General features: G+C 36.4%; 2 protein-coding genes across 3 annotated transcripts; one reads left to right on the top strand and one right to left on the bottom strand.

Moving 5' to 3' along the window:
• LOC113709486 (callose synthase 3-like) lies at positions 1 to 21063 on the top strand. 2 transcript variants are annotated; one of them, XM_072053148.1, is made up of 43 exons: positions 1 to 273; positions 910 to 1268; positions 2827 to 2927; positions 3884 to 4008; positions 4116 to 4209; positions 4339 to 4449; positions 4533 to 4649; positions 4815 to 4907; positions 5577 to 5668; positions 5993 to 6119; positions 6697 to 6834; positions 6915 to 6991; positions 7072 to 7159; positions 8307 to 8426; positions 8519 to 8636; positions 9417 to 9751; positions 9848 to 9900; positions 9983 to 10043; positions 10999 to 11080; positions 11162 to 11211; positions 11336 to 11422; positions 12043 to 12180; positions 12297 to 12391; positions 12551 to 12635; positions 13451 to 13611; positions 13706 to 13829; positions 13950 to 14047; positions 14129 to 14258; positions 14352 to 14503; positions 15148 to 15257; positions 15340 to 15465; positions 15695 to 15763; positions 15910 to 16096; positions 16173 to 16326; positions 16665 to 16784; positions 16860 to 16978; positions 17079 to 17162; positions 18021 to 18133; positions 18232 to 18461; positions 18615 to 19412; positions 19501 to 19551; positions 19902 to 20087; positions 20613 to 21063. In XM_072053148.1, exons 2-43 carry the CDS (start codon positions 1076 to 1078, stop codon positions 20859 to 20861), a joined length of 5841 nt encoding a protein of 1946 aa, XP_071909249.1. In that variant the 5' UTR covers positions 1 to 273; positions 910 to 1075; the 3' UTR covers positions 20862 to 21063. The 2 variants fall into 2 exon arrangements, with proteins under 2 accessions (XP_071909249.1, XP_071909279.1); XM_072053178.1 differs by having other exon boundaries at positions 2 to 258.
• A 784-nt stretch (positions 21064 to 21847) lies between these two features.
• LOC113709572 (large ribosomal subunit protein eL6) lies at positions 21848 to 23816 on the bottom strand. The gene is made up of 4 exons (XM_027232401.2): positions 23472 to 23816; positions 23251 to 23357; positions 22297 to 22478; positions 21848 to 22183 (listed from the first exon to the last, which is right to left on the bottom strand). Exons 1-4 carry the CDS (start codon positions 23732 to 23734, stop codon positions 22028 to 22030), a joined length of 708 nt encoding a protein of 235 aa, XP_027088202.2. The 5' UTR covers positions 23735 to 23816; the 3' UTR covers positions 21848 to 22027.
• Positions 23817 to 24367: the final 551 nt, after the last annotated feature.

The following is a 24367-nucleotide window of genomic DNA, read 5'->3' as shown; positions in this document are numbered from 1 at the left end:
GGGTTGCCGTTGGCTTCATCCCCTCTCTCTCTCTCTCGCTCCCTCATTTCGCTTCCTTTCCTCCTAAGTAGCTTAAAGTAGCAGCACCCTCACTCCCCCACCCACTCACCACAACCCACAGAGTACCATTTCCCCCACCTTTCCCCTTTCCTCCACCTTCCCTCTCTCCCACATTCTCCCATCTCTAGGGTTTCTACTCCCAACATTCCTCCCTTACTTTCTCCCTGTCAACTGCAGATGCATCTTTTCTGAGAAGAGGTGAAACAAAAAAAAGTAGGAAAACAAATCAGACATCTCAATCGCAAGTCATTTTTGCAGTTCTGATCTCATTTTACTTCCAGCATTTTGAATTTTAACTAAATCACATCAGTCAGCACAGTGTATACTAGTTAATATCTTCTCTCTCTGTTTCTTTTTTTTTTTTTTAAACTTTTTTGTAAATGCTGATGATCTTGTAATTTTGTTTTCCTTTTTTTTTTTTTTTTAAATATGTTCTGTTTATTTTATTTTTGGTAAGTGCGGAAGAGCTAAAAACAATTTGTGATTTTGGTTGTTCTCGTTTTCCTGTTCTGATCTCATTTATTTCGGACATTTTGAATTTTAACTAAGTATGTACTTGGTAATATCTTCTCCTGCCTTTTTTTTTGGTTTCTACTTTTTGTAATTTTTGATGAGCTTGTAATTTTAACTAAGTCACATCATTCATCAGAGTATATGCTAGTTAATATCTTCTTCTCCCCCTGTTTTTAATTTTTTTTCTACTTTTTTGTAAATGCTGATGAGCTTGTAATTTTGTTTTCCATTTTTTTTAAAATATGATCTGTTTATTTAGTTTCATTTTGTTTTTTCGGGAAATGCGGATGAGCTCATGACAATTTGTAATTTTGGTTGTTCTGGTTTTCTGTGCAGGTTTGCTTAGATATTTATAGAGGAGAGAAGTTAAGGCAGGTTTTTTTTTTTTTTTTGGGTTTGCTGTTTTGTTTTTATTTGTGATATTTTTTGAGGCTTGCTCAAGCTGCTGGGGAATTAGTAGAGTTGTAGTGGTAGTAAGGGGTGAGTAAGGAGGACTTAAACGATGTCGTCGAGAGGGGGCTCGTCGACGCAGCAGCCGCCACTGCAACGGCGGCTAACGCGGACTCAAACGGTGGGGAATCTCGGAGAAACTGTATTTGATAGTGAAGTGGTGCCGTCATCGTTGGTGGAGATCGCTCCCATTCTTCGTGTTGCAAATGAAGTCGAGCATAGCAACCCCCGCGTGGCTTATCTTTGTACGCCTTTCAACTACTGATAAAAGTTCACAATTTTTTTCCTTTTTTTTTTACCACATTTTTCTGCTCGAAAGCAAAGTTAAAAAACTGCCTTTTCATGCTTTATTTTTGCTCCTGGAAATGTGATCTTTAATTCTTGATAATGCCGATAAGTTAATACTTGGACTGCCTCATTATCAAATATTTAGTATGTAATTTGGATTATTTAGTTAGCAAAAAGAAGCCAAAAAGTTGGTACTCGAGAGAATTGAAATCGTGTTTCTCAGTTTTATGTTAACAAATTTGAGACATTTTTATGGTAGCAAATGGTTGTGTAATTGTGTTTTAGATTCCTTTATTGGTCAATCAACCTAAGTGATTCTTCTGATGAAGGAAGATATTAGTTTACAATTTATGTTCCAATTGGGTTTTAGTTTTTTAGTGGTGTTAGGTGGACGTGAAATATTTTTCTTATAAGGCATATTGCTTGAGTTAACGGGGGTGTGGGGTGGTGCCAATGAAGTATAGTGCTGAGGTAAGAGAAGAATGATGGTGTAACAAGATAGGTTTGTACTTGTATTGGGAGGCGGAAGGTGCACTTCAAGCATGAATGAAGCTTCTGAATGACTAACTTTGGTAAAGTAAAAGTCACATAGCTATGTGCAAGACCATATACAGTGAAGGTAAAGTTTCAAGACTGACATTGAATACTAGGTTGACTAGATCAGTTCGTTCCATGCATAGAAAAGTAACTGTGTTAAGGACTTGATGAAATTTTGCAGCTTAAGTTAGGACTCCTAGAAAGTTGTTAGACAACAATTGCACATAGAAAACAGCAAAAATAAGTGGATTAGTTTTCAAAAGTTCATCATTTAGAAGACAGCATGTTTCCGAAGTGTGGCTGTAACTTGATTTTGGAAATTTAGTGTATGTGCCGGGTAGCTTTCAAACCGTATGACATCATGAAATAATTCCTTGTGAACTTTTGAGATTGTTCACCCCTTTGTGGTTAAATATCTGCTTAAGGTGAAACCAAGCCAACCTGGATTTAAGCCAACTCTCTTGATCATTGAGGTGCCTTAACTGAAGGATAATCTGCTGCCATCTTGAGTATGAGTTGAGGATCAGAGGATATATGAGCTTTAGATAATCTATTCCAGGTTGAGTATATTGTTGTATGCTGAACCAAATTGAAAGCTTTGATCTAAAAGTAATTCCAACAACTTCTGATGTGAAATGTGAAACAAAATGTTTAACAGGTTTTGTTCCCTGGGTTCAATTTTAAACAAAGTATTTAATGCTTGTAATTAAGCAACAAAACTTGGAGTTTGCTGAAGTTTTAAAACCATGGAAAGAAGTTAACCCAACCACCTCTTACTTACTAAAAGGAGTTCAGGCATCAAATTGCAGATAGGATCTCAACATTTGTTAAACTAGTTGAAGTATAAAAAAGTTAAGGAACAGTCAGCTCTATCCCCATGACTTCTTTTGTCTTAGTTTGCCAATCCTTTCACTCTTTTCAACAATGTGCTTCCTTGTTATACATATCAATATTCATATGTTGTGAATCAAAATGTAGGCCGGTTTTATGCTTTTGAGAAAGCTCACAGGTTGGATCCCACTTCAAGTGGACGTGGTGTTCGTCAATTTAAAACTGCACTTTTGCAACGGCTTGAGAGAGTAAGAACCAATAAACCAGCTTCTGGTTGTTTTATTTTCAATTGGGAAGTTTTTGCCTGCGTAATTGCAATCTGACAATATTTTTTTCCTAAATTTTGTTTCAGCTTTACATGAATTACTCTCAATGATACAAATGCATCATGTTTGGTTTTCTTAGTTATGATATGGATGTTCTATACTACCTAGTTGATGCATCTTCAGTTTATCTGCTGCTTTTCTGCTCAAGATGAAATTTTTTAGGCTCATCCATATTCTTTATTCACTAAAATCTTATGCAGTAGGGATGTCTAAGCTGTTTTCTTGTATCTTGAGCTTTTAATGGCAATGTGCTTTTGGAGTTGGATGTGCAGTATATGTTTTCTAAAAGTGGTTATGGTCTGTAACTAGACTGTATGTATGACAATGCATGTTTGCTGATGTCGTTGGACTTGTAAGATGATTTGTTTATGCTGAATAAAGCTTAGCTTGGGTCCGTTTTATGGATTTGCCTTTTATTTCCAGTAAAGCTGTGTAGAGTTAATTTGTTTCAAAAAATAATAAAGGCTTTATTCTATTCTCTCTGCAGTTCTGAAGTTTCAATAGGAGATGCATGGTTATTTTGCAGATATGATATAGATTATTTAGTTCCCATGTTTTTGCTTAGAAACTGTGCAGTATTTTGTCTTACTTTACTGGTTAATTAGTTCATGCAGGATTCCATCTGGAAATAGCAGCTCCTTCTTCTCCACATATACTTGCACACTTGACTTGCATTTTCTCATGAAATGGCTAACATTTAAGCTGACTGACTTAAACGACTAACTTGTGTATTTACAAGTAATGGGTACTCAACTGCTTGTCTAGTATAGTTGTATATGCTAGGAAATTGTTTACAAGCTTCACTTAGCTGGTGACCTGTATTCCTTTCTCTGCACGTATTCTTTACTGTTGCATGGTTACTCTTTTTATTCTTTCAGGAGAATGATCCAACCTTAATGGGAAGAGTGAAAAAAAGTGATGCAAGAGAAATGCAGAGCTTTTATCAGCATTACTACAAAAAGTATATCCAGGCTTTGCAGAATGCTGCAGACAAGGCTGATCGGTGAGCAATTTATCCTTTAAATTCTTCTAGATTGGGGGTTCCTTTGGTCCTTCATTTTGTTTTTGCATTTGTAAGTATACAATGATCAAACTTCTGAAAATTCTCAGCGCACAGCTCACAAAAGCATACCAAACAGCTAATGTTCTCTTTGAGGTTTTGAAAGCTGTTAATCAGACACAAGCTGTGGAAGTGGATCGTGAGGTGAACATGATTCCTTTTCTTCATTTGTTATGTGAAATACGTGTTGTGTTTGTTTATGCTTACCTATTTTAAGGATATTAAAATTTTGTTTAGTTGTGACTGATGTGATAATAATTATTTACCCCACAGATTTTGGAAGCGCATGATAAGGTTGCAGAGAAGACTGAAATTTATGTCCCTTATAATATCCTTCCTCTTGATCCCGACAGTGCTAATCAGGCAATTATGAAATATCCAGAGGTTTGCCTGTTAACTACTAATTTTCTCTGTATCATTTTTCTTGTGTTCATTGTGATCACAATTTTAACTTTGCCATTTTCCAGATCCAAGCTGCTGTCTATGCACTTAGGAATACTAGGGGTCTTCCATGGCCCAAGGACTACAAAAAGAAGAAAGATGAGGATATCCTTGACTGGCTTCAAGCTATGTTTGGCTTTCAGGTGGAATAGTTTTTTTAGCTACTTATTTTTGTATGTTTTGAGTGCACTCCCCAATTTTACTTGTGGTGAAATGGAAATTTTTGAACGGCTGGACTTAATTACTTGCTCTGTGTCTTGGGGCTGCCAATAATGTGTTATTTCTTTTGGCTGTTAATTGATTTGCAGAAAGATAATGTCGCCAATCAAAGGGAGCATCTGATTATGCTACTTGCAAATGTACATATACGACAATTTCCGAAGCCAGATCAACAACCTAAGGTTGGCCAGTTTCAGCTATTCTCTCACTAAATGGCTTACTTAGCTTATTTTCTATTTGGAAGTATTCTAAGAGGCAGCGGCCTAATTCTTTAGTTGTGTCATTGCTAATGCACTTGTGTAACTTACTTTTTAATATGCTATATGGTGTCTAAAGTAGTCTAATTATTTTAAAGCTCTTTATTTCCACCTTCTCTACACCCAAGGGAAGAAACAAGGAAAAGCTTTAGTATTTTATTGTGAATGCGAAAGTTATTGTTTTTTAAGAGGATCTTTGAGGACCTATAGTAAAACACACTAGAATCTCAATTAGAAAAAAAAAACTATAAGAAAGCTCCTTTTGTCTTTGTTTGATTATAAGAAAGCTCCTTTCACATTTGTTCTATTATAAGAAAGCTCCTTTAGGCTTTGTTCTGTTATAAGAAATGCCAAGTGGGAAACCAAACTGCTGAAAAGTGAGTTAAAGGAAGCTGAAAATCACTTTTGCATGTTTGTTTGACAAGAAATGGTGCGACATTAAAAAATGGTAGTGGTAATTATTGAAATTGTGATTTCTGTGGAAGCTCGGTAAGTAAGTATCCATTTGACCCCCAAAAAAATGTAGCTATTGTGCTTCTTTCCTCATGTATGTAACTAATAACAATCCTGTCTTTATTGGTGTTTCATTTGCAGTTGGATGAGCGTGCTTTGAATGAGGTGATGAAAAAGTTATTCAAGAATTACAAAAAATGGTGCAAGTATTTGGATCGAAAAAGTAGTCTTTGGTAAGGCTCCTAAAGAGATATCTTGAGTTGTTGGATCTTTTTCGATATCCCTGATTATCATCAAGGCCGCAGATGGATATTAAAGTAAAGATTGTAAAGAGGCAAAGCTTGGTTGTTGACGCCTCGTGACTTTACTGTTATTATATTAATATTTTCAATCTCAAAGGTGTCACATTTATAAAGTGACGTAGAGGATTAGCAACTTCAAACTATATTGCCTATAATTTGGTGTCATATTTCACTGTTTACAGTGTACAACTTAGGCTCGTAACTGTTGTTTCTTTGAGCTTATTCATTTCCTTTGATCATGCTTTGACTTTGTAGGTTGCCAACTATACAGCAGGAAGTGCAACAGCGTAAATTATTATACATGGGACTTTACCTTCTTATTTGGGGGGAAGCTGCAAACTTAAGATTCATGCCAGAGTGCCTTTGCTATATATATCACCATGTATGCTTTTGGATGCTTACATCTTTGGTACCATTGGAGATAGGATGACATATTAACTTGAATTAATGCTGTGTTCTTGTTTACTTCTTCATGTCTTGTCTTTCTCTTATGGATTATATATTGCTTACTTTTTGACCATTGTTAAGACTATTGATGTGATTATTCACTCAATTTTCTATGCATTTTCTTTAAGTTTTGTTTTATTTAAGAAACACTTCAATATTGTAATAAATGGTTATCACCTATACCTTAGCTGTGAGTCCACTTAAACTTTCTCTTATTGCTTGCTACCTTTTTGAGTTCAACTGTGCGTGCTATTTCCTTTGAGACATGTTGTATTTGCTAATGGGCTGGTTTAATTTGTACATTAACTACATGCTTACCACCAATCAGATCTTATATAAATGGTTACTTGAACTTCATCTACTGCTGCAACCAATTTATGCTTTTCCACCATGCTGCAGCTATTTTACATGATACATGTGCAATTATTTGGTGACTGCAGCTATTATTATTTTTTGACTATGTTACTTTCTAGACCTGATTGTATCTATCTTTACTGGTTCCCCTTTGCTAGATGGCCTTTGAGCTCTATGGTATGCTGGCTGGTAATGTCAGTCCAATGACAGGCGAAAATGTGAAGCCTGCTTATGGAGGAGAGGAGGAGGCTTTCTTGACAAAAGTTGTAACTCCGATTTATAAAGTGATAGCCCAGGTATTTCATGAATTTATCTTTTTCAGTTTTCTGTTTCAGTTTTTCCTTTGCTTTTTGTATCAAGTTGATTTCATCTTCAGGAGGCTGCAAGGAGCAAAAGAGAAAGGTCAAAACATTCTCAGTGGAGGAATTATGATGATTTAAATGAGTACTTTTGGTATTAGACAATTCCTCTTCTGCATTCATAAATTTCATCATTGTGTGTATGTTGTAACAAGTGAGTTTCTCTCATTGTAGGTCGGTAGATTGTTTCCGGTTGGGTTGGCCAATGCGTGCTGATGCTGATTTCTTTTGCTTAGAAAGGCATGGATTTGAGAAAAATGGGGTATGCCTATGCCAATTTTATTTTCAAATTGAAGTACTAATTGAGTTCTGTCTAATCCAAGTAGAATCTGGAGCATAGGAAAAACTAACTTAATGTTGTTGGGAGTTCACTATGTTAAAATTCTAAGGATACAATTACCCTTGACTATTATCATTGGCTTTTGTCCGCGTTCCTGCAACATATAACTGCTTTTCGGTAAGATGATAATGTTGTTGGTGTGCTTCTTTATGAAATGCTTATTTCATTGAGGCGGTGTTAGTGATGAATGCAGTCCATGTTAAACATTTGCTCTACAACTATGTCTTGCATTGCATTAAGTCAAGTGTGACAATTATCCAGAATTTGGTGTGCATGTATGCGTGAAGATGAGCTTAAGTATCTTTGCTTGTATTAACTCTATGAAGTCCTACTCAACTGCTGTCTTTTTTCTGTAACCTGGTGGTTTGTTGTCTGAATGATTTGTTTCTGCCTTCTGTGCTGCTCAAGACCATGCCATCCATTTGGTATGAAGATAAGTTATGATAGTTTCATGTTGCTTTTTATGTCTAACTAGTCTTGATTTTCTCTAGATGTAAGTTCATTCTCAGCATTTATCATTTCATTCTTTCCTACATGGTGCTTTTGGTTGTCACTTTCAGAGCTGCCCCATTTTCTTTTTCTCAAATCCTGTTAAGACACTGCCTAGACTATCTCACGTACTCTTTTGACTCTATCCTATCTTTTCTAGCTATGCTGAACCTGTATGTGTATTAACATTTTCTTTGTTGGCATTCAGATTTGGGTGGTTGTGTTATAATGAGATGACACTGTCTAGTAGCTTTTTTTCTTTCCTCATATCAGGCTTATATGTCAACAATACTTTTCTATGTGCTTTCTGGGTAAACACATTTCTAATGGAAGCTTATGCTTGATTGTAATACTTGTCCTAGTGGTGTTCCTTTTTTTTTCACGTGTATCTAAACCTAATATGAATTAGCTGATGATCATGTCCCTTTTGAAATCTATTAGTCCTCTGGTTCTCAACAATGATCATCAGCTAATTAAAGAAGTATTTTGTAGTTCTTCTAATTACATTTATTTGCCACCAATGACATGTTGAGGCTGTTTTCTTTGTTCTTTTTAACTGAAATGAAGGAAAGTTATGCAGGATAACAAGCCCAGCAGAGACCGGTGGGTGGGGAAGGTCAATTTCGTTGAGATACGATCATTCTGGCATATTTTTAGAAGCTTTGACAGAATGTGGAGTTTCTTCATCCTGTGCTTACAGGTATATTTGCCTTCTTCATGTGTAGACTTTTTTTGTTGGGCTGTTGCTGATATTAAAAATTTTGCTTTCTGACCATAAAATCCTTTGTGAAGGCCATGATTATCGTCGCTTGGAATGGTTCGGGGCAACCAAGCTTGATTTTTGATCCTCATGTTTTTAAGAAAGTTTTGAGTGTCTTTATAACTGCTGCAATACTGAAGCTTGGGCAAGGTACATTAAACTAGTTGATGTTGCCATGTGAGTGGTATCATGTACCAGCTCCTACTCTTCTAATTTTCTTGATTTTACTTTACCAAAATTTGCAACCTTTAGTCACTTCCAGGTTCTGATTGGTGAAACAGTATTTGAGTCTTCGTTTCTCTATTATCATTGTTTTGCAATATCATACAAATTCTTGAGAACTAAATAAATGTCGTTCTTTTAGTCTTTTGTTCACCAGTAGAATCTCCAATACAAACATTGACAAATTTTACATTTCCTTTGGTGATTTATTGAGGGATCACAATTTCTTTGTTTCTTTTGCTCCAATTAGATTGTTATACCACAGTTTTTAAAGAATCTTCTGATATTTGTGATTTGCTTTTTCAAAAGAAAGATTGCTTCAGATGACAACAGCACAAATATAGCTAGGCGTAACGGTTGATACTGATCTTGTTGAATATGGTGTGATGTTGTGGATGTGGTTAAAGATGATGGAATTACATAGATTGCATATGATTTGCTGAATTTACTCCCATGAAAAGTTTGCAGAACTTCATTGTCATAGAAGAACATGTGGTAATTAATTTAAGAATATTTCTTACCATTTTCGATTTCCTGACTCTTACTATGACATAAAATCTCTTTGGCATGCATTTATTCACATTTCCTTCACAAAGAGGGAAAAACATGCTTATTGCTGAATGTAAAGTTTTATTGATTGCCAAATACTTGATCTTTTACCCCCTTCTGTACTTGTTTTTTTATGGATAAAATATTTCATTGCTGCAGCTGTACTTGATGTGATTCTAAGTTGGAAATCGAGGAACAGCATGTCACTCTATGTTAAACTACGTTATATTCTGAAGGTTTTCTCTGCTGCAGCATGGGTGGTTATTCTACCAGTTACTTATGCTTACACATGGGATAATCCTCCTGGATTTGCCCAAACCATTAAAAATTGGTTTGGCAACAACTCAAATTCACCTACCCTCTTTATCTTAGCTGTTGTCGTCTACTTGTCACCAAATATGCTTGCTGCCTTGCTATTTCTTTTCCCCTTTGTTCGACGATTTCTTGAGAGATCAAATTACAGAATTGTGATGCTAATGATGTGGTGGTCACAGGTATGGATGGTGTTTTTGCTCTGGATTTTTATCTTTCCTGATTAGTTATGGACATGATAATTATAATGGGCTCTGAGGATTCATGTGTTTTTGCAGCCTCGGCTTTATGTTGGTAGGGGAATGCATGAGAGTGCATTCTCTCTCTTCAAGTAAGACTATAAATAATGGAATTGTATGAATTTCTAGTGTTATACTAATTTGATATCTTACAAAAATAACAAACAATTTCAGGTATACCATGTTCTGGGTTCTTTTAATAGCAACTAAGTTGGCTTTCAGTTACTACATTGAGGTGCTTTCCTTTACATTCCCAGATTGGTTTGATAACAATTTCAGATTTTTTTTTTGTAGTTTTATTTAATAGCAACTAATTTCTCATGTTCTGGTTTTGATTCATCTGGGGTGGTGAGATAAATATTTCTTGTCATTTGAGGAGATCTATTTTATAGAATAGCTCAAACTACAAACTTGATTTGCTGTGAATTCTACAGAACATAGAACCTGCTCTAAATTTATTCACTAGTAGCCATGAGTAATAAGTGGCAACTTATGGTTTCATTTCATTTTTAAGTCTGAAGCATACAAGACTGACCAAAATAGAATATGTAAATAGCAATGTCCCTGATAAGATAAAGCATCTTCTTATGTAAATGTACAAAAATGAACAATGGGTTGACATTGGAAATCATAGATCATAAAGTAGGAGACACGCAAATCTGTTAACTAAATTCCTTTCTGATTTCTCATCCTTCCTATCCTTTTCTTCCGAGGAAGTTCAATGGCATCTGATTATTGTTTCAAAGTCTTTTCAGAATTGATGAAAATCATTTGTCCCTTTTAACGGATTAGATATTGTCTATCATTTGATTTTCATTTTCCCATAGGAGATCAAGGAAAAACTGTAAAGTTCTTTACAGATTTGTACATTGTACTTCTTTGTATTCTTCAGATTATGATATTTTGGTAGGTCTAACAATTCTTCTTATTGTCTAGAAGTATCAAAAGAATCTGAAATTGAACTTTTACTGTCTAATGGTGTTTATTTAATCAATCTGTTTGAATGGATTGACATTAGTTAGATTTAGTGGCTTGTGGAAATATTTCTGTTATTTTATCTTATTCACGTACTATTTGAAAAGTATCTGCTATGTGGTACATAAAGAATTATTGGAATATCCAAGTTACAATTTGTTCTCTTTCAAAAAGAAAAAAAAAAACTGTTTGATAGGTTTAAGCTTTGCCTGCAGATAAAGCCACTGGTGGGTCCAACACAAGCAATCATGAGTGTTCACATAAATACTTACCAATGGCATGAATTTTTTCCCCGGGGTAAACCTTTAACCTCACTTGTGCCTCGCTGCTCTACATTTATGATCCCTTTCTATGTGATTGAATTTTTGCATTCTGCAGCAAGGAGCAACATTGGTGTTGTCATTGCACTTTGGGCTCCAATTATTCTGGTAACAATATCCTTCTCTTGATTCTCAATCATCTCTTAGGCTGGGGAGGAGGTCCCATAATTTTGGCCTTTCGCAATGACATGCTGGCTTTCTTCTGTGTTCTGTCCTATTTTGTCTTTTCTAGGTGTATTTCATGGATACACAAATTTGGTATGCCATTTTCTCAACATTGTTTGGAGGCATTTATGGTGCATTTCGCCGTCTTGGAGAGGTCAGTGGATAGTGGTCTCTGTTAAATTTCAGCTGTTAAAGGTTTATCTGCTGATGCTTCAAGTTTTGTTTTTGAATTAGATATATGAATGATTTTAGTCTGAAAATAAGCTATTGAAGCTTGCATAGGATAAGCGTACCTCAGAATTAAAAAATAAAAAAATTAAAAAATTCTGTACTTAGGTGTGGGTTAGAGATGCTTTCCTTACTTTCTGATTTTAGTGTCACTGCCCTTTTTTTTTTTTTGGAGGCGCTGTTGTGTATGAGGCTGCTTCTCTTCTGCTGTATGTGCATATTAGGCTTACAGATACTACTAGTCTGATTTTTTTTAGTTTGAGAACTTGTAGTTTATTTGAGTAGGGTTATTTTTTTGGACTTTATTTCAAGATTCAAGTGCTATTCATTGATGAAATAGTTGGTAAAACTAGTTTTTAGTTGCAACCTGGAGTTCCCCTGGTCGTGTTAGCTTTGACTCAGCCTTTGGCAAATAATGGAAGTATACAACTTTAGTAGAAGAGTAGAAAGAAAGTGCTTCCCAAAGTTCAGAAATCTCAAGAAAACAATTTCATATTTTTGTTGCTATAATATGCTTGCGGCTCTAATGCATTCTCTTGCTTGCAGATTAGGACTTTAGGAATGCTGAGATCCCGGTTTCAGTCACTTCCTGGTGCATTTAATGCCTGTTTAATACCAGAAGAAAAGAATGAGCCAACAAAAAAGAAAGGACTAAAGGCCACCTTGTCCCGCAACTTTGCTGAGGTTCACAATTTGCTTATTTTCTTAGGCAGTGTAATAAGTATCTTGAATTTATGGATTATTTGCCGTTTGAGCTTCGCATAACTTGAAACTTCGCATGCATGAATGTCATGTTTCAGATACCACCCAGTCGAGAGAAAGAAGCTGCAAGATTTGCTCAGTTATGGAATAAAATAATCACTAGCTTCAGGGAGGAAGATCTTATTAGCAATAGGTACATTTAGATATTTACGAAGTTTTAAGGGGTTGGAATTTAAAGAAGAAAAACATCAATTAAGACAGACACAAGGATAAAGAGAATTCTTTACATATTGTAAGCTCCTTTGGGGCCCCATATTCTTGCTAATAGTTGTGGCTCTTTCTTTAATTTCAGGGAAATGGACCTTCTGCTCGTTCCATATTGGGCTAACCGTGAATTAGATGTCATTCAGTGGCCCCCATTTTTGCTTGCTAGCAAGGTTTTGGTTTTAACTTTTGCCATTTAATTGGACACCATCTCATTCGTAGCTTTTTAGTCGAGAAAGAAAATAGTCTTCATGCTTGTAGACATGATTGAGGGAGGCTGAGTTCTAGTTTGCTCAATTATTATTTTAATCATGAGCTTCTACTACTAAACCAGTCTTGTACTGCGTTGCATAATGTGTTACTATATGTTGTCAAGTTTAACCTAATTGATAATTGACCATATCTCAAACTGTAGCGAATTCCACATCCCAAAACTGCAGAAAATATAAAGTCGGCACGTTATTGAGATATGGTATGAACTGATGGTCCTACACAACCAAGATTTGCTCGATTATTTTCAAGATGCCATTTGTCTTTCCATTGCTTGTGGCCTTCCATTTGTCTTCCCATTACTTGCGGCCTTCCGTTGCCTTCCCATTACTTGCAGCATTTCATTCTGTTGACTTAGATTAGAGATATCTTTCTTGGGGACCTGATTATCAGAAGGAAAGCAGAAGATGGTTTAGGCTTCTCTGAATGTTGTCATAATACTCTGACCATGATTCAGCTGATGGACCATGTTGGACATTGCCTGATTAGGAGTAAATATGTTCGTACCTTTTGTTTTAAAGTGGAAGAAATTAGTATTCCTGCAGTACTAGGCTAACAGGGACGGTTGCATTTCCAAGTACAAAATTGGACTTTGTTGGGTCAGGTCTTGTGTGATCCTATTCATGCCTACGAGTTTTTCATTTTAATTACTTCTTTTTTATTTGATTCAAGGAGTCTCTAGATGCCTTATTGTTAACTTTTTGACTGGAATGATCAGATTCCGATAGCAGTTGATATGGCTAAAGACAGCTATGGCAATGATCGCGAGCTGAAAAAAAGGATTGAGGCTGACAGATATATGTCTTGTGCTGTTAGTGAGTGCTATAAGTCATTCAGGAACATCATTATGTCTCTCGTTCAAGGTGATCGAGAAAAGGAGTAAGTGACACTATTTATTATCAATAAAAAGGAATTTCTGCTTTTTCCTGTCTAAGTCTTCTAATGTTTTTCCTTCACTCAACTTTCTATACAGGGTTATTGAATTTATCTTTTCGGAAGTTGACAACCATATAGAAGGCGGTAATCTGATCAAGGACTATAATCTGAGTGCTCTTCCAAGCCTATACGACCTCTTTGTCAAGCTTATCAATTTCTTGGTGGGTATCGAGAAGTTTAAATATGGCATCTTGTTGGCAAATCATTGAATACTTCTTTTACTGTCAAAGTAAAAATTGGAAGATGATAGGGTCTGAACTAAATCAATTTCCTGTATGCAGCTTGAGAATAAACAGGAGGATAGGGACCAGGTTGTGATTCTTTTCCAGGATATGCTAGAGGTTGTGACGCGAGACATTATGGAGGATCAATTATCCAGGTCAGGCACTTTTAACTTTGTAGCTTCACTGTTGCTACTGCTTGATGTGCTATTCAAGATTTGACATCATCACTTGAACAGCTTGGTAGAATCCATCCATGGGGGATCAGGGCATGAAGGTATGGTCCCTCTTGATCAACAGTATCAGTTATTTGCATCTGCTGGAGCCATCAAGTTTCCCATTCCTGAATCAGAGGCTTGGAAAGAGAAGGTGTGTATTACATTGAATGATAGAAATTGAAAAGGGAGATTATATGTCATGCTTATATGTGGTGACTTGCTTGCATATTTTCCCTTTTAACAGATCAAGAGGTTATATTTGTTACTTACGGTTAAGGAGTCAGCGATGGATGTGCCGTCCAATTTAGAAGCTCGAAGGCGTATATCATTTTTCTCCAATTCATTATTTATGGACATGCCTACAGCACCTAAAGTCCGCAATATGCTTTCTTTCTCGTAAGTTTACCTGGGTCTAATTTTTTTTTTTTAATGTAATTCAAGTTCGATATTTTCCATTGTATATCCTGTGTTTACTGGTACTGCTCAGTAGAGTTGTCCAAGCATTTGTTGTCAAGTAAAGCATCAAAACTGAACTGTAATACCCAAATGAATTACGTCTCTTTCTAACCATATAGACTTACGTTACCTATTCCTGGATATTTAACGACATATACCAGCCAAACAAGGTGTCTATGAACTACTATATGTATATCTGCCAAATCCTTCAAAAAGTAACTTCCATGTAAAATTCACCTGACTTTTTAAAGTTTGATTATAAGAAATATCAAGTGAAGTAACTTCCATGTAAAATTCACCTGACTTTTTAAAGTTTGATTATAAGAAATATCAAGTGGGACACTGAATGAACTTTATCATTTATCTAACCTCAATGTATTAACAACGCAAGATCCCAAGGGGTTGTTTGAGGAATTTAGCCCTAAGAAAAAATCTTTCTTTGGAGAAATCATCTTGTTGCTGTATTTAACACTTGTAAAACTTGACCTGATGAGCCTATTACTGTAATTCATTGGTGTTTTTCCATGTCTGCGTGTTTGAGATTTGTTTTCCCTTGTTTGCCCTGCTGACAACCTTATTTTTAGTGTTTTAACTCCATACTATACGGAGGAGGTGCTATTCTCATTGCATGATCTAGAAGTGCCAAATGAAGATGGGGTTTCAATCCTTTTTTACTTGCAAAAGATTTTTCCAGGTTTGTTGTAAATAGTCTGATACTCTGTACTCCTTCATGCATGTGTTTTGCGTTCGTATTAACTTTGTCAAATAACATACAGATGAATGGACCAATTTCCTTGAGCGAGTGAAATGCAACAATGAAGAAGAACTTAGAGGATCGGATGAATCGGAGGAACATTTGCGTCTCTGGGCTTCATACAGAGGCCAAACGTTGACCAGAACTGGTATGAGATGTGGCTTTTTCTTTCTTTTATGTTTTTTGGTCTGTTCCAAGCCTTGGTTTTTGCTTTATTAGTTTCAAGTCCGGATTCAGAGCTAATGTTAGCTCAAGATTGCTTCTCATAGTTCTGGGGATTCTGCGAGTATTTTCTCTCTTTGCTTGTAGGACCCTCTTGCTTTTTGTAGGAAATAAATATCTGAAATTGTTTGTACTAATTCGTCATTATTCTCCAGTACGAGGCATGATGTACTACCGGAAAGCTCTAGAGCTTCAAGCCTTCCTTGATATGGCCAAGGATGATGGTATTTGTTCTCCTGATCGAAACTCTTAAAATGGTTGTAATTCTTCAAAATTTGTACTGTCCCCTCCCCCCCTTTTTTATGTGCTCCTTTTCTGGTATCCATAATCAAGATTGAAGGGCATGTTCTAAACTACTGCTAACTCACAGATTTGATGGAGGGATATAAGGCTATTGAGTTAAATGAGGATCAGATGAAGGGGGAGCGGTCACTATGGACACAGTGTCAAGCAGTTGCTGACATGAAGTTCACCTATGTTGTGTCCTGCCAGCTGTATGGGATTCACAAACGATCTGGCGATCCTCGAGCGCAAGATATTTTAAGACTTATGACAACGTCAGTGTCACAGTGCTTTTCTGCTTAAATATTGAGGTTACAACCTACAACCTGCATTGAATCTTCCTTTTAACAGGTACCCATCTCTTCGGGTAGCTTATATTGATGAAGTTGAAGAACCAAGCAAAGACGGGACCAAGAAAGTCAATCAAAAAGTGTGTTACTCCACTCTCGTGAAGGCTGCTATGCCAAAATCAAATTCTAAAGAGCCAGGGCAAAACTTGGACCAGGTAATGGACAACATCATAAATGTCTCTGTGTCAATGTAAAACCGATAATTCAAATGATCTTCAAAAACCTTTATTATGGTTGTGAAAAGGATTTCTTTAGAGCGATGCACAGACAAAATTTATGTTTTGAATTTGATGTAACCATTTCTAATCTAATAAATCATGTTAGAACTGCTGATGGGCATACTTCTTTTTTTCTGATCCAAAATGATGTTGCAATAAAGATGGTTCATCTCTACAACACAATCATGGTTTTATTATCTATTTCTTCCTTTACAGTTCTCTTGTAAAGTGACTTAAATCACTATATCAGATTAATAGTGCATCTTCACTTGCAGATAATATACCGGATCAAACTTCCAGGACCTGCCATCTTGGGTGAGGGGAAGCCAGAAAATCAGAATCATGCGATTATCTTTACTCGTGGAGAAGGTTTACAAACAATAGACATGAATCAGGTATAGTTTTGTGGTGTGGACTTGCTGAAGTTTCTACTCAATTTTCTGTTGCCTGACATAAAGCATTATCCACAGGATAACTACATGGAAGAAGCATTGAAAATGAGGAACCTGCTTCAAGAATTCCTTAAAAGGCATGATGGAGTTCGGTACCCTTCAATTCTTGGGTTGAGGGAACATATATTTACTGGAAGGTAGCTAAATTATACTTCATTAAGTTAATAGAATTGGATGATCCTACAAGTGTTACTGTTATGAATATGCCTATAATCATTCTCTTGTCATCTGCTGCAGTGTTTCTTCTCTTGCATGGTTTATGTCAAACCAGGAGACTAGTTTTGTGACAATAGGTCAAAGATTGTTGGCCAACCCTCTGAAGTAATCTCTCTCTCTCTCTCTCTCTCTCTGCACACGCTTTCATAAAAGGTGTAAATCATTTCTTGGTAGTGTTACCTAGGAATTTTGCTGCATTGACAATGTTGTGAGCCTTTTTTTTAGTTTCCCTTATGAAGGCGTGCTTTTTGTTTAGTACCACAAAGTCATTTCCAAATTCTTCCTTAAGCTATGTTTTCTGGAGGGAGAAAACATTTTGTATGCTGTTCATATCTCTGCTGCCTACAAATCATAAAGATATAACATAGTCACTATATTCTTGTAGTCAAGGTGGCACAATTTTTTTCGTGGCTTTTAGTTTTAGTCCTGTTTTCTACTTGAATCCAAGTTGAAATTTAGTATGAACTCGAGAGTCATGACAAAGCTTCTTCATCAAGATGATGAGTAATTTAATTAACAACTGTGCAGTGTGTGGTTTATTAACACTAGCAAAGTTCAAAATTTGGATTCATACTGTAGCTTTAGACAGATATTTAAAAACAGAAAAAAAAAAAGAAAAAGAAATTCACGAAAGAAAAAGGTTTGATATTCGAAATTAATATGTGATTGCATATGTTGGTAAATTCTTTACAATCAGTTCTCAATTTGAATGCATAAAACTAGGTCCATCACTCCAAGGGAAGCAGGTTTGCTGTATTCCAGTTTTTTTGTATTCTGCACATCTCTCTATCTTGTCTTTAATAGATTCATATGATTTGGCTCTGTACGAAATGACTCTATCTGACACAGAGTTCGGTGATTTCCTGTATCCAGTTGTGTCTCACAATCCTCTTTTTATCATTGTGGCTTACAACTTTCATCTGTGTTTTAACTTCTTCCTCGTATACTTAATTGCTTATTTAGGGTTCGATTCCATTATGGTCATCCAGATGTTTTTGACAGACTATTTCACCTCACTAGAGGTGGAGTTAGTAAAGCCTCCAAAATTATTAACTTGAGTGAAGACATATTTGCTGGTATGCCTTCTCTCCTAAATGGCACACAATCAATTGCAGGGTTTAAAATTTGTTGTTCTATGACCCTTCTTACTATGTTACCCTCACATTAATTGCAGGGTTTAATTCTACTCTACGTGAAGGCAATGTAACACACCATGAGTACATACAAGTTGGGAAAGGAAGAGATGTGGGTCTTAATCAAATCTCTCTTTTTGAAGCAAAAATTGCCAATGGTAATGGAGAGCAAACATTGAGCCGAGATATATACAGGCTTGGACACCGTTTTGATTTTTTCAGAATGCTGTCTTGTTACTTCACGACCATAGGTTTCTACTTGAGCACGCTGGTATACAATTGAAGTTACTTTTTCTCTAACTTTATAGTTCAAGAGGATGCTTGATGTTCTGACACTGTTCATTTCTTGAAGTTACTTGTTCTCCAACTTTATAGTTCCAGAGGATGCCTGATGTTCTGACACTGTTCATTTCTTTGTTGGCAGATAACTGTGCTCACAGTGTATGTATTCCTTTATGGCCGTCTTTATCTTGCTCTTAGCGGACTTGAAGAAGGACTTAGTAAACAACCAGCAATTAGGGACAACAAACCTCTTCAAGTGGCTCTTGCTTCTCAATCTTTTGTTCAGATAGGCTTCTTGATGGCCTTACCTATGATGATGGAAATTGGGCTAGAAAGGGGTTTCCGTACTGCACTTAGTGAATTTATACTGATGCAGTTGCAACTGGCACCAGTTTTCTTCACTTTTTCACTTGGAACTAAGACTCACTATTATGGGAGGACGCTGCTTCATGGTGGTGCAAAATACAGGCCAACAGGTCGAGGGTTCGTGGTTTTTCATGCCAAGTTTGCTGATAATTATCGGTTTTATTCTCGTAGCCATTTCGTCAAGGGGCTTGAGCTCATGATACTGCTTATTGTTTATGAAATTTTTGGTCAATCTTATAGAAGTTCAGTTGCGTATATCTTAATTACAGTATCTATGTGGTTCATGGTTGGAACCTGGCTTTTTGCTCCATTCCTCTTCAATCCTTCTGGGTTTGAGTGGCAAAAGATAGTTGATGATTGGACCGACTGGAACAAATGGATTAGCAACAGAGGAGGTATTGGTGTGCTTCCCGAGAAAAGTTGGGAATCATGGTGGGAAGAAGAGCAAGAACATCTAAGTCATACAGGCATACGTGGTATCGTAGCAGAGATCTTACTGTCGTTAAGATTTTTCATCTACCAGTATGGGCTTGTCTATCACCTCAACATGACAAAGAATACAAAGAGTTTTCTGGTATGTCATAGCTTGAACTATAGTGCTCTTAGCCTTCTGCAGATGATGGCGTGCTTGTTGTTGACAACATTTATCGCTTGGGTCACAGGTTTATGGCATGTCTTGGCTGGTGATCTTGCTAGTACTTTTTGTGATGAAGGTGAGATGTTTTCCATATTGTGCTAATCTCATGGCCCAAGTGAAGCTTGTTCCTTGATTAACTGCAACTTAGTTTCTTAGCTTTCCTGTAGCTGAATAGTAAGTGACATTGTTCTGTTGTGAAGCGAGTTGACAATATGTCGTTTGGTTCCAAAGAAATAGAAAATTAAGTTCATGTCCATTATTGGTTTATGTAGTTGAAACCTTGTACATGCTGATTGATGCCACTATCCAGTTCTGGTGTATTAGTAGAAAATTTCCTCTATACCTCCCTAAGATTTCTTATGCTCATTGAGATTATCATATACTTGTTATTTTACATATTTTTTTTTGTTTCCATGTTTGCTACAGACAATTTCTGTTGGACGTCGAAGGTTTAGTGCCAATTTTCAGCTCATGTTCCGGCTCATCAAGGGATTGATCTTCCTGACATTTATCTCTATTTTGGTAACCTTAATCGCACTACCCCATATGACTGCACAAGACATTGTTGTCTGCATTCTAGCCTTCATGCCTACAGGGTGGGGTTTACTTCTGGTGAGTTGTACTTTTCTCACTTTCACTCCATATCTTTTATTCTATTTTATTTTGTTCTTGGTAGAATGTATTATTTATTGTTTGCCTGTAAGTAAACTTTTTGAGATCTCCTGGTCAGCACAGTTACAGTTTTACAACTATGCCAGCCTCGCATGGTACTGGTCTTATCTGAATGATTCTAATGTATCTCTAAAATGAAGAAAGGTTTAAAAGTGAAAAGGGGAAAAAATAAAGCAGTTGAATGTCTCTTTTTTCTAAGTGGTTCTAATGTGTTTCCAAGGCATGAAAAGAAAGGTTAAAAAGTAAAGAGGGGAAAAGATATAATCAGATGAAATATATTTTGTCCTTAATGAAGCAAGTTCCGGCTTGGCCTGTCATCGGTAGGTGGTAACTATCGAAAGCTAAATTATATAACTTTTATGAGCTTTGCATATAATGCTTTTTGTCATCATATTTTGTGCTAGAACGTATATAGAGAGAGCGAGCGCTTAAATTTATGTTTTCTTCTCACCTTCCTCTTGCTAGATTGCACAAGCCTGCAAGCCTCTTGTTCACAGAGCAGGATTCTGGGGGTCGGTCAGGACACTTGCTCGCACTTACGAGATTGTAATGGGTCTGCTTCTGTTCACTCCTGTTGCTTTTCTGGCATGGTTTCCATTTGTTTCAGAATTCCAAACCCGAATGTTGTTCAACCAAGCATTCAGCAGAGGTCTTCAGATTTCTCGTATTCTTGGTGGACACAGGAAGGATCGCACTTCCAGGAATAAGGACTAATCTAAGAACTAGAGAAACTGCTGTCTTTTGGCCCAGTCATTTTGTAAAGCTGCTTCAACAATATGGCAGTATTTTTGGGGTAGTATTGATTCGTCTGTAGGTGTACGTAATTAGTAATTTATGTACGTCCTGATCCTGGAATCATCCCATTGAATCAACACAGTTCCCTCTCGTGAATGTGAATCAATGCTCTGCCTCTCAACATCGTCCATGTTTCCTTTCCTCTTATATTAACGTGTTTTTAAGAGCGTTAGCACTGAATATGTCAAATCTACAATAGGCATTGCGAATATGATGATGGCAGTTACAACTCAAGGGTCTAAAATTTGTTTGGATTCATCTTAACAGGGTCCTGGAAGGCAACTCTGAGTGGGAATTTCTCAGATGTCGAATTGGACATGCCCTATGGTACCTGTGTTTCAATTAGGTTATTTTTTGGAACTTGGATAGGGTATCTGTAACATAGCAAATTCTGCACTCGATTCCTTTGTGAGCATCTAGACTAATTGAAACGAGGTTTGTTGGAAAAATGTTGGATTATAGTTTTTTTTTCTTTGAAGGGAATATGTAAATTGCACTTCACTTTTTGTTAGTTGCATTCTTATCATTTGTTTTATTGAAGTATAATAAATGAAAACTATATGATAAAAATGACAGCAAGAGTGATAAATAAAAAGTGAAGTGCAATTAATAGTAATAATAATACCACTTTATCTGGGCTTTATTGTCGAAATTTGGACTTCGGACTATGCTTAAAGCTTTACACTTGGCCATAACGAAGATCCTGACCCGAAGGTCATCAAACGTCTCTTCTTGGATATATATAATAGTGGATCGAGCTTGTTTTCTATTCAGTGCCCTCTTCTGTTTTCCGTCAGTGCTAGGGGAGAAAATCACAAAAAGTCGAGAATGAATTTGGGTTTCCCTGCATTTAAATTCCCAGCTATTTTATACTTCCCATCTATTTTGCACTCAAGTCTACAACATTACAAAGGAAAGGAGTAATTGACCATTTTAAATTCCAAGTTGCGGTAGAATATAAACTAATGCAAAATTTGTTTACCACCGAAAAGAAGTACAACCGCAAAACTACAGCTCAAAGGGATCAAAATAAAAAAAAATAGAAACAACAAAATCAGTAGTAATAATCTAGCACATCAATTCCTCTAAAAGACTAGGTCATGAGGTTTCATGCCTGCCGTGAGAGAAAACCTTGCAGCCAAGTAGGCCTTCAACTCTTCAACTCCTTCAATGGCTTTTATCAACTGTGTGTCCACAGCTTTCTGGTCATCCTTCTTAACCTGCGGGAGCACATTCTTCGCCTGAAGTGCAAACACGCGATATAAAAACAGTAAGGGATTGGTATATCAATAAAATCAGATTGCAGAAGTGGAAGAGGCTAAATGTAACAGTAATTGCAAGTTTATGAGAAGACCTCTTTTTCAGCCTCAAAGAACTCGCCCTCTCCTTTCTTCTTCTTCTTCTCGACTTGCTTGGCAAAGTACTTATCATCAAACTTGTCCACACTTACACCAGATATGTCAACCTTAGTTGAAGTGCCAATGACATATGCCTGATTGACCCTCCTCAATGGAACACCATTAATCTTGTACGGTCCTATAGAAGTAATGCAACAAATTAGTAAATGATCAGTTGACAAAAGGGAAGGAGAATCCAATAGCTGCTTCAGCTTTGATTAAGCAAAATTGAACAATGAAACCATGCAACATAGCAAACAAATTTTGCTATTGTACAAAGTGTGCTCATAAAGTTATTTGGTTGCTAGAAATCTATCAAACTAAGTGAAGATTAATGTAATCAAGACCACCAATAAATTTTGCTATTGTACAAAGTGTGCAGTAGCAACCCAGTGGATTCCTATTAGCAACTGAGCCGAAAGCTGTAATTTCAACACTAAGACAACTTGATAAATACAATATAAAACAACTTTCCCAATAAATTCCATCAAAAGCAAACCAAACTTTAAAAATGAAAATTTATCTTTTAATGTTACACATCAAAATCACCACAGTAGAGGAATAGCACTATCTTCTCTAATCCTTATGTTTTGTCAAAATTCAAAATACAAATCAATAACTGAAACTCATGAATCACCAATTTCCCTCCAAGTGACTGTAACAAGCAAATCCCCCTTTTCCAAGATCAGTTAATTGCTCAGTGTTTCAGCCCACAAGCCACTCGTCTATCCTATTTCACAAACAAACAGATAAAAATTAATATACATTCGATAGATCTGAATCAGAAATAAATGAACTACCCTATTTACTAAATTTCCGACCAATTTTCACTCCCACATAAAAAAAAAAAATAGACATAATTTATAGCCAATAAACAGAAAAATGGATTCCGTCAATAGAAGAAAACTCACCAGTAACAAGAAGCAATCCAGAAGAAAGCTGCTTCAAGAACACAACTCTTTTGCCCTTAAACCTCCCAGCCAAAATTATCAACACGGTCCCAGGTGTAATACTTGCCCTAAACCATTAGTTCCAAAAAATCCAAAATAAATAAATAAATATATCAATCGAAACTTCCTCAAATTAACCAAAATCATCTCAATCAATTAAAAAAAAAATTCACCTATCTTACCTGAGCTTCGTGGGCTTGGGCTTGCGCTTGTTGGCTAGCGGCTTTTTCACGTCATCGGCGGGGTAAAACTTCACCGGCTTCACGGCTGCTGGCGCAGGCTCCTCCAGCTTTTTCTCATGGCAGGGAAAAGTGCCGCCATTTTTGGCCTTAATAGCCCAAAGGCCTCTCTTGTGGTACATCTTGGAGCGTGAGAACTTGCCCACTCCCCTGATCAAATCGGGGTTTCTGCTCACCTTCGCCGTCTTCTGCTTCGCCGGCGCCATTGTTACTGTGTGAGTGTGTGAAAATAAGAGAAACCCCAACGAAAGGCGAGATCTTGTCAGTGAAGGGGCAACTGTATAAGAACCCTATTCATTTTTGAAAGAGTAGTGTGGGAATTTTGAAGTTTGGGCTGAAATGGGTTTCTACGTATTGGGCTTCCTTTTCTTAATCTTTGGGCTTTAGCTGTGTTGGGTTGCTGATTGTTCATCCCAAAAAGTAACAAAAAGAATTTTAAGGTCACTCCTTCACGCGGTTTGCTATGAATAAATTGAACCGTACCAACTTTCGTGAAGGAAAATTCTATACTCAATGACATACAACGTAATTGATAAAAACAAATTCATAGAAAATTCATCTCCTTAATTTTAAAAATTTTCATATTTATGTCTATCACTTAATAGTTAATAATATCGCGATTTACAGTCACAATTTTTAGGTGAACTTTTTTATGAACATATTTTTCATTAGTGAATTGGTTGGCTCGGATAATAAGGATGGTTGGCCTTCTCTAAAATCTATAGGAATTAACTTGTAAGTTGCTTGAAAATTTGTTGGTAACATGCCACCTAACATTACATTAGGAGTCAATTTAGTTAATAAAGACGGTTCACTTTACATGAATGAATTTAATCTAT

The sequence above is a fragment of the Coffea arabica genome, chromosome 1c (genome assembly GCF_036785885.1).
Source record: "Coffea arabica cultivar ET-39 chromosome 1c, Coffea Arabica ET-39 HiFi, whole genome shotgun sequence".
Lineage (NCBI taxonomy): Eukaryota > Viridiplantae > Streptophyta > Magnoliopsida > Gentianales > Rubiaceae > Coffea > Coffea arabica.
The sequence above is the reverse complement of the archived record's forward strand: the minus strand, read 5'-3'. Positions and strand labels throughout refer to the sequence as shown.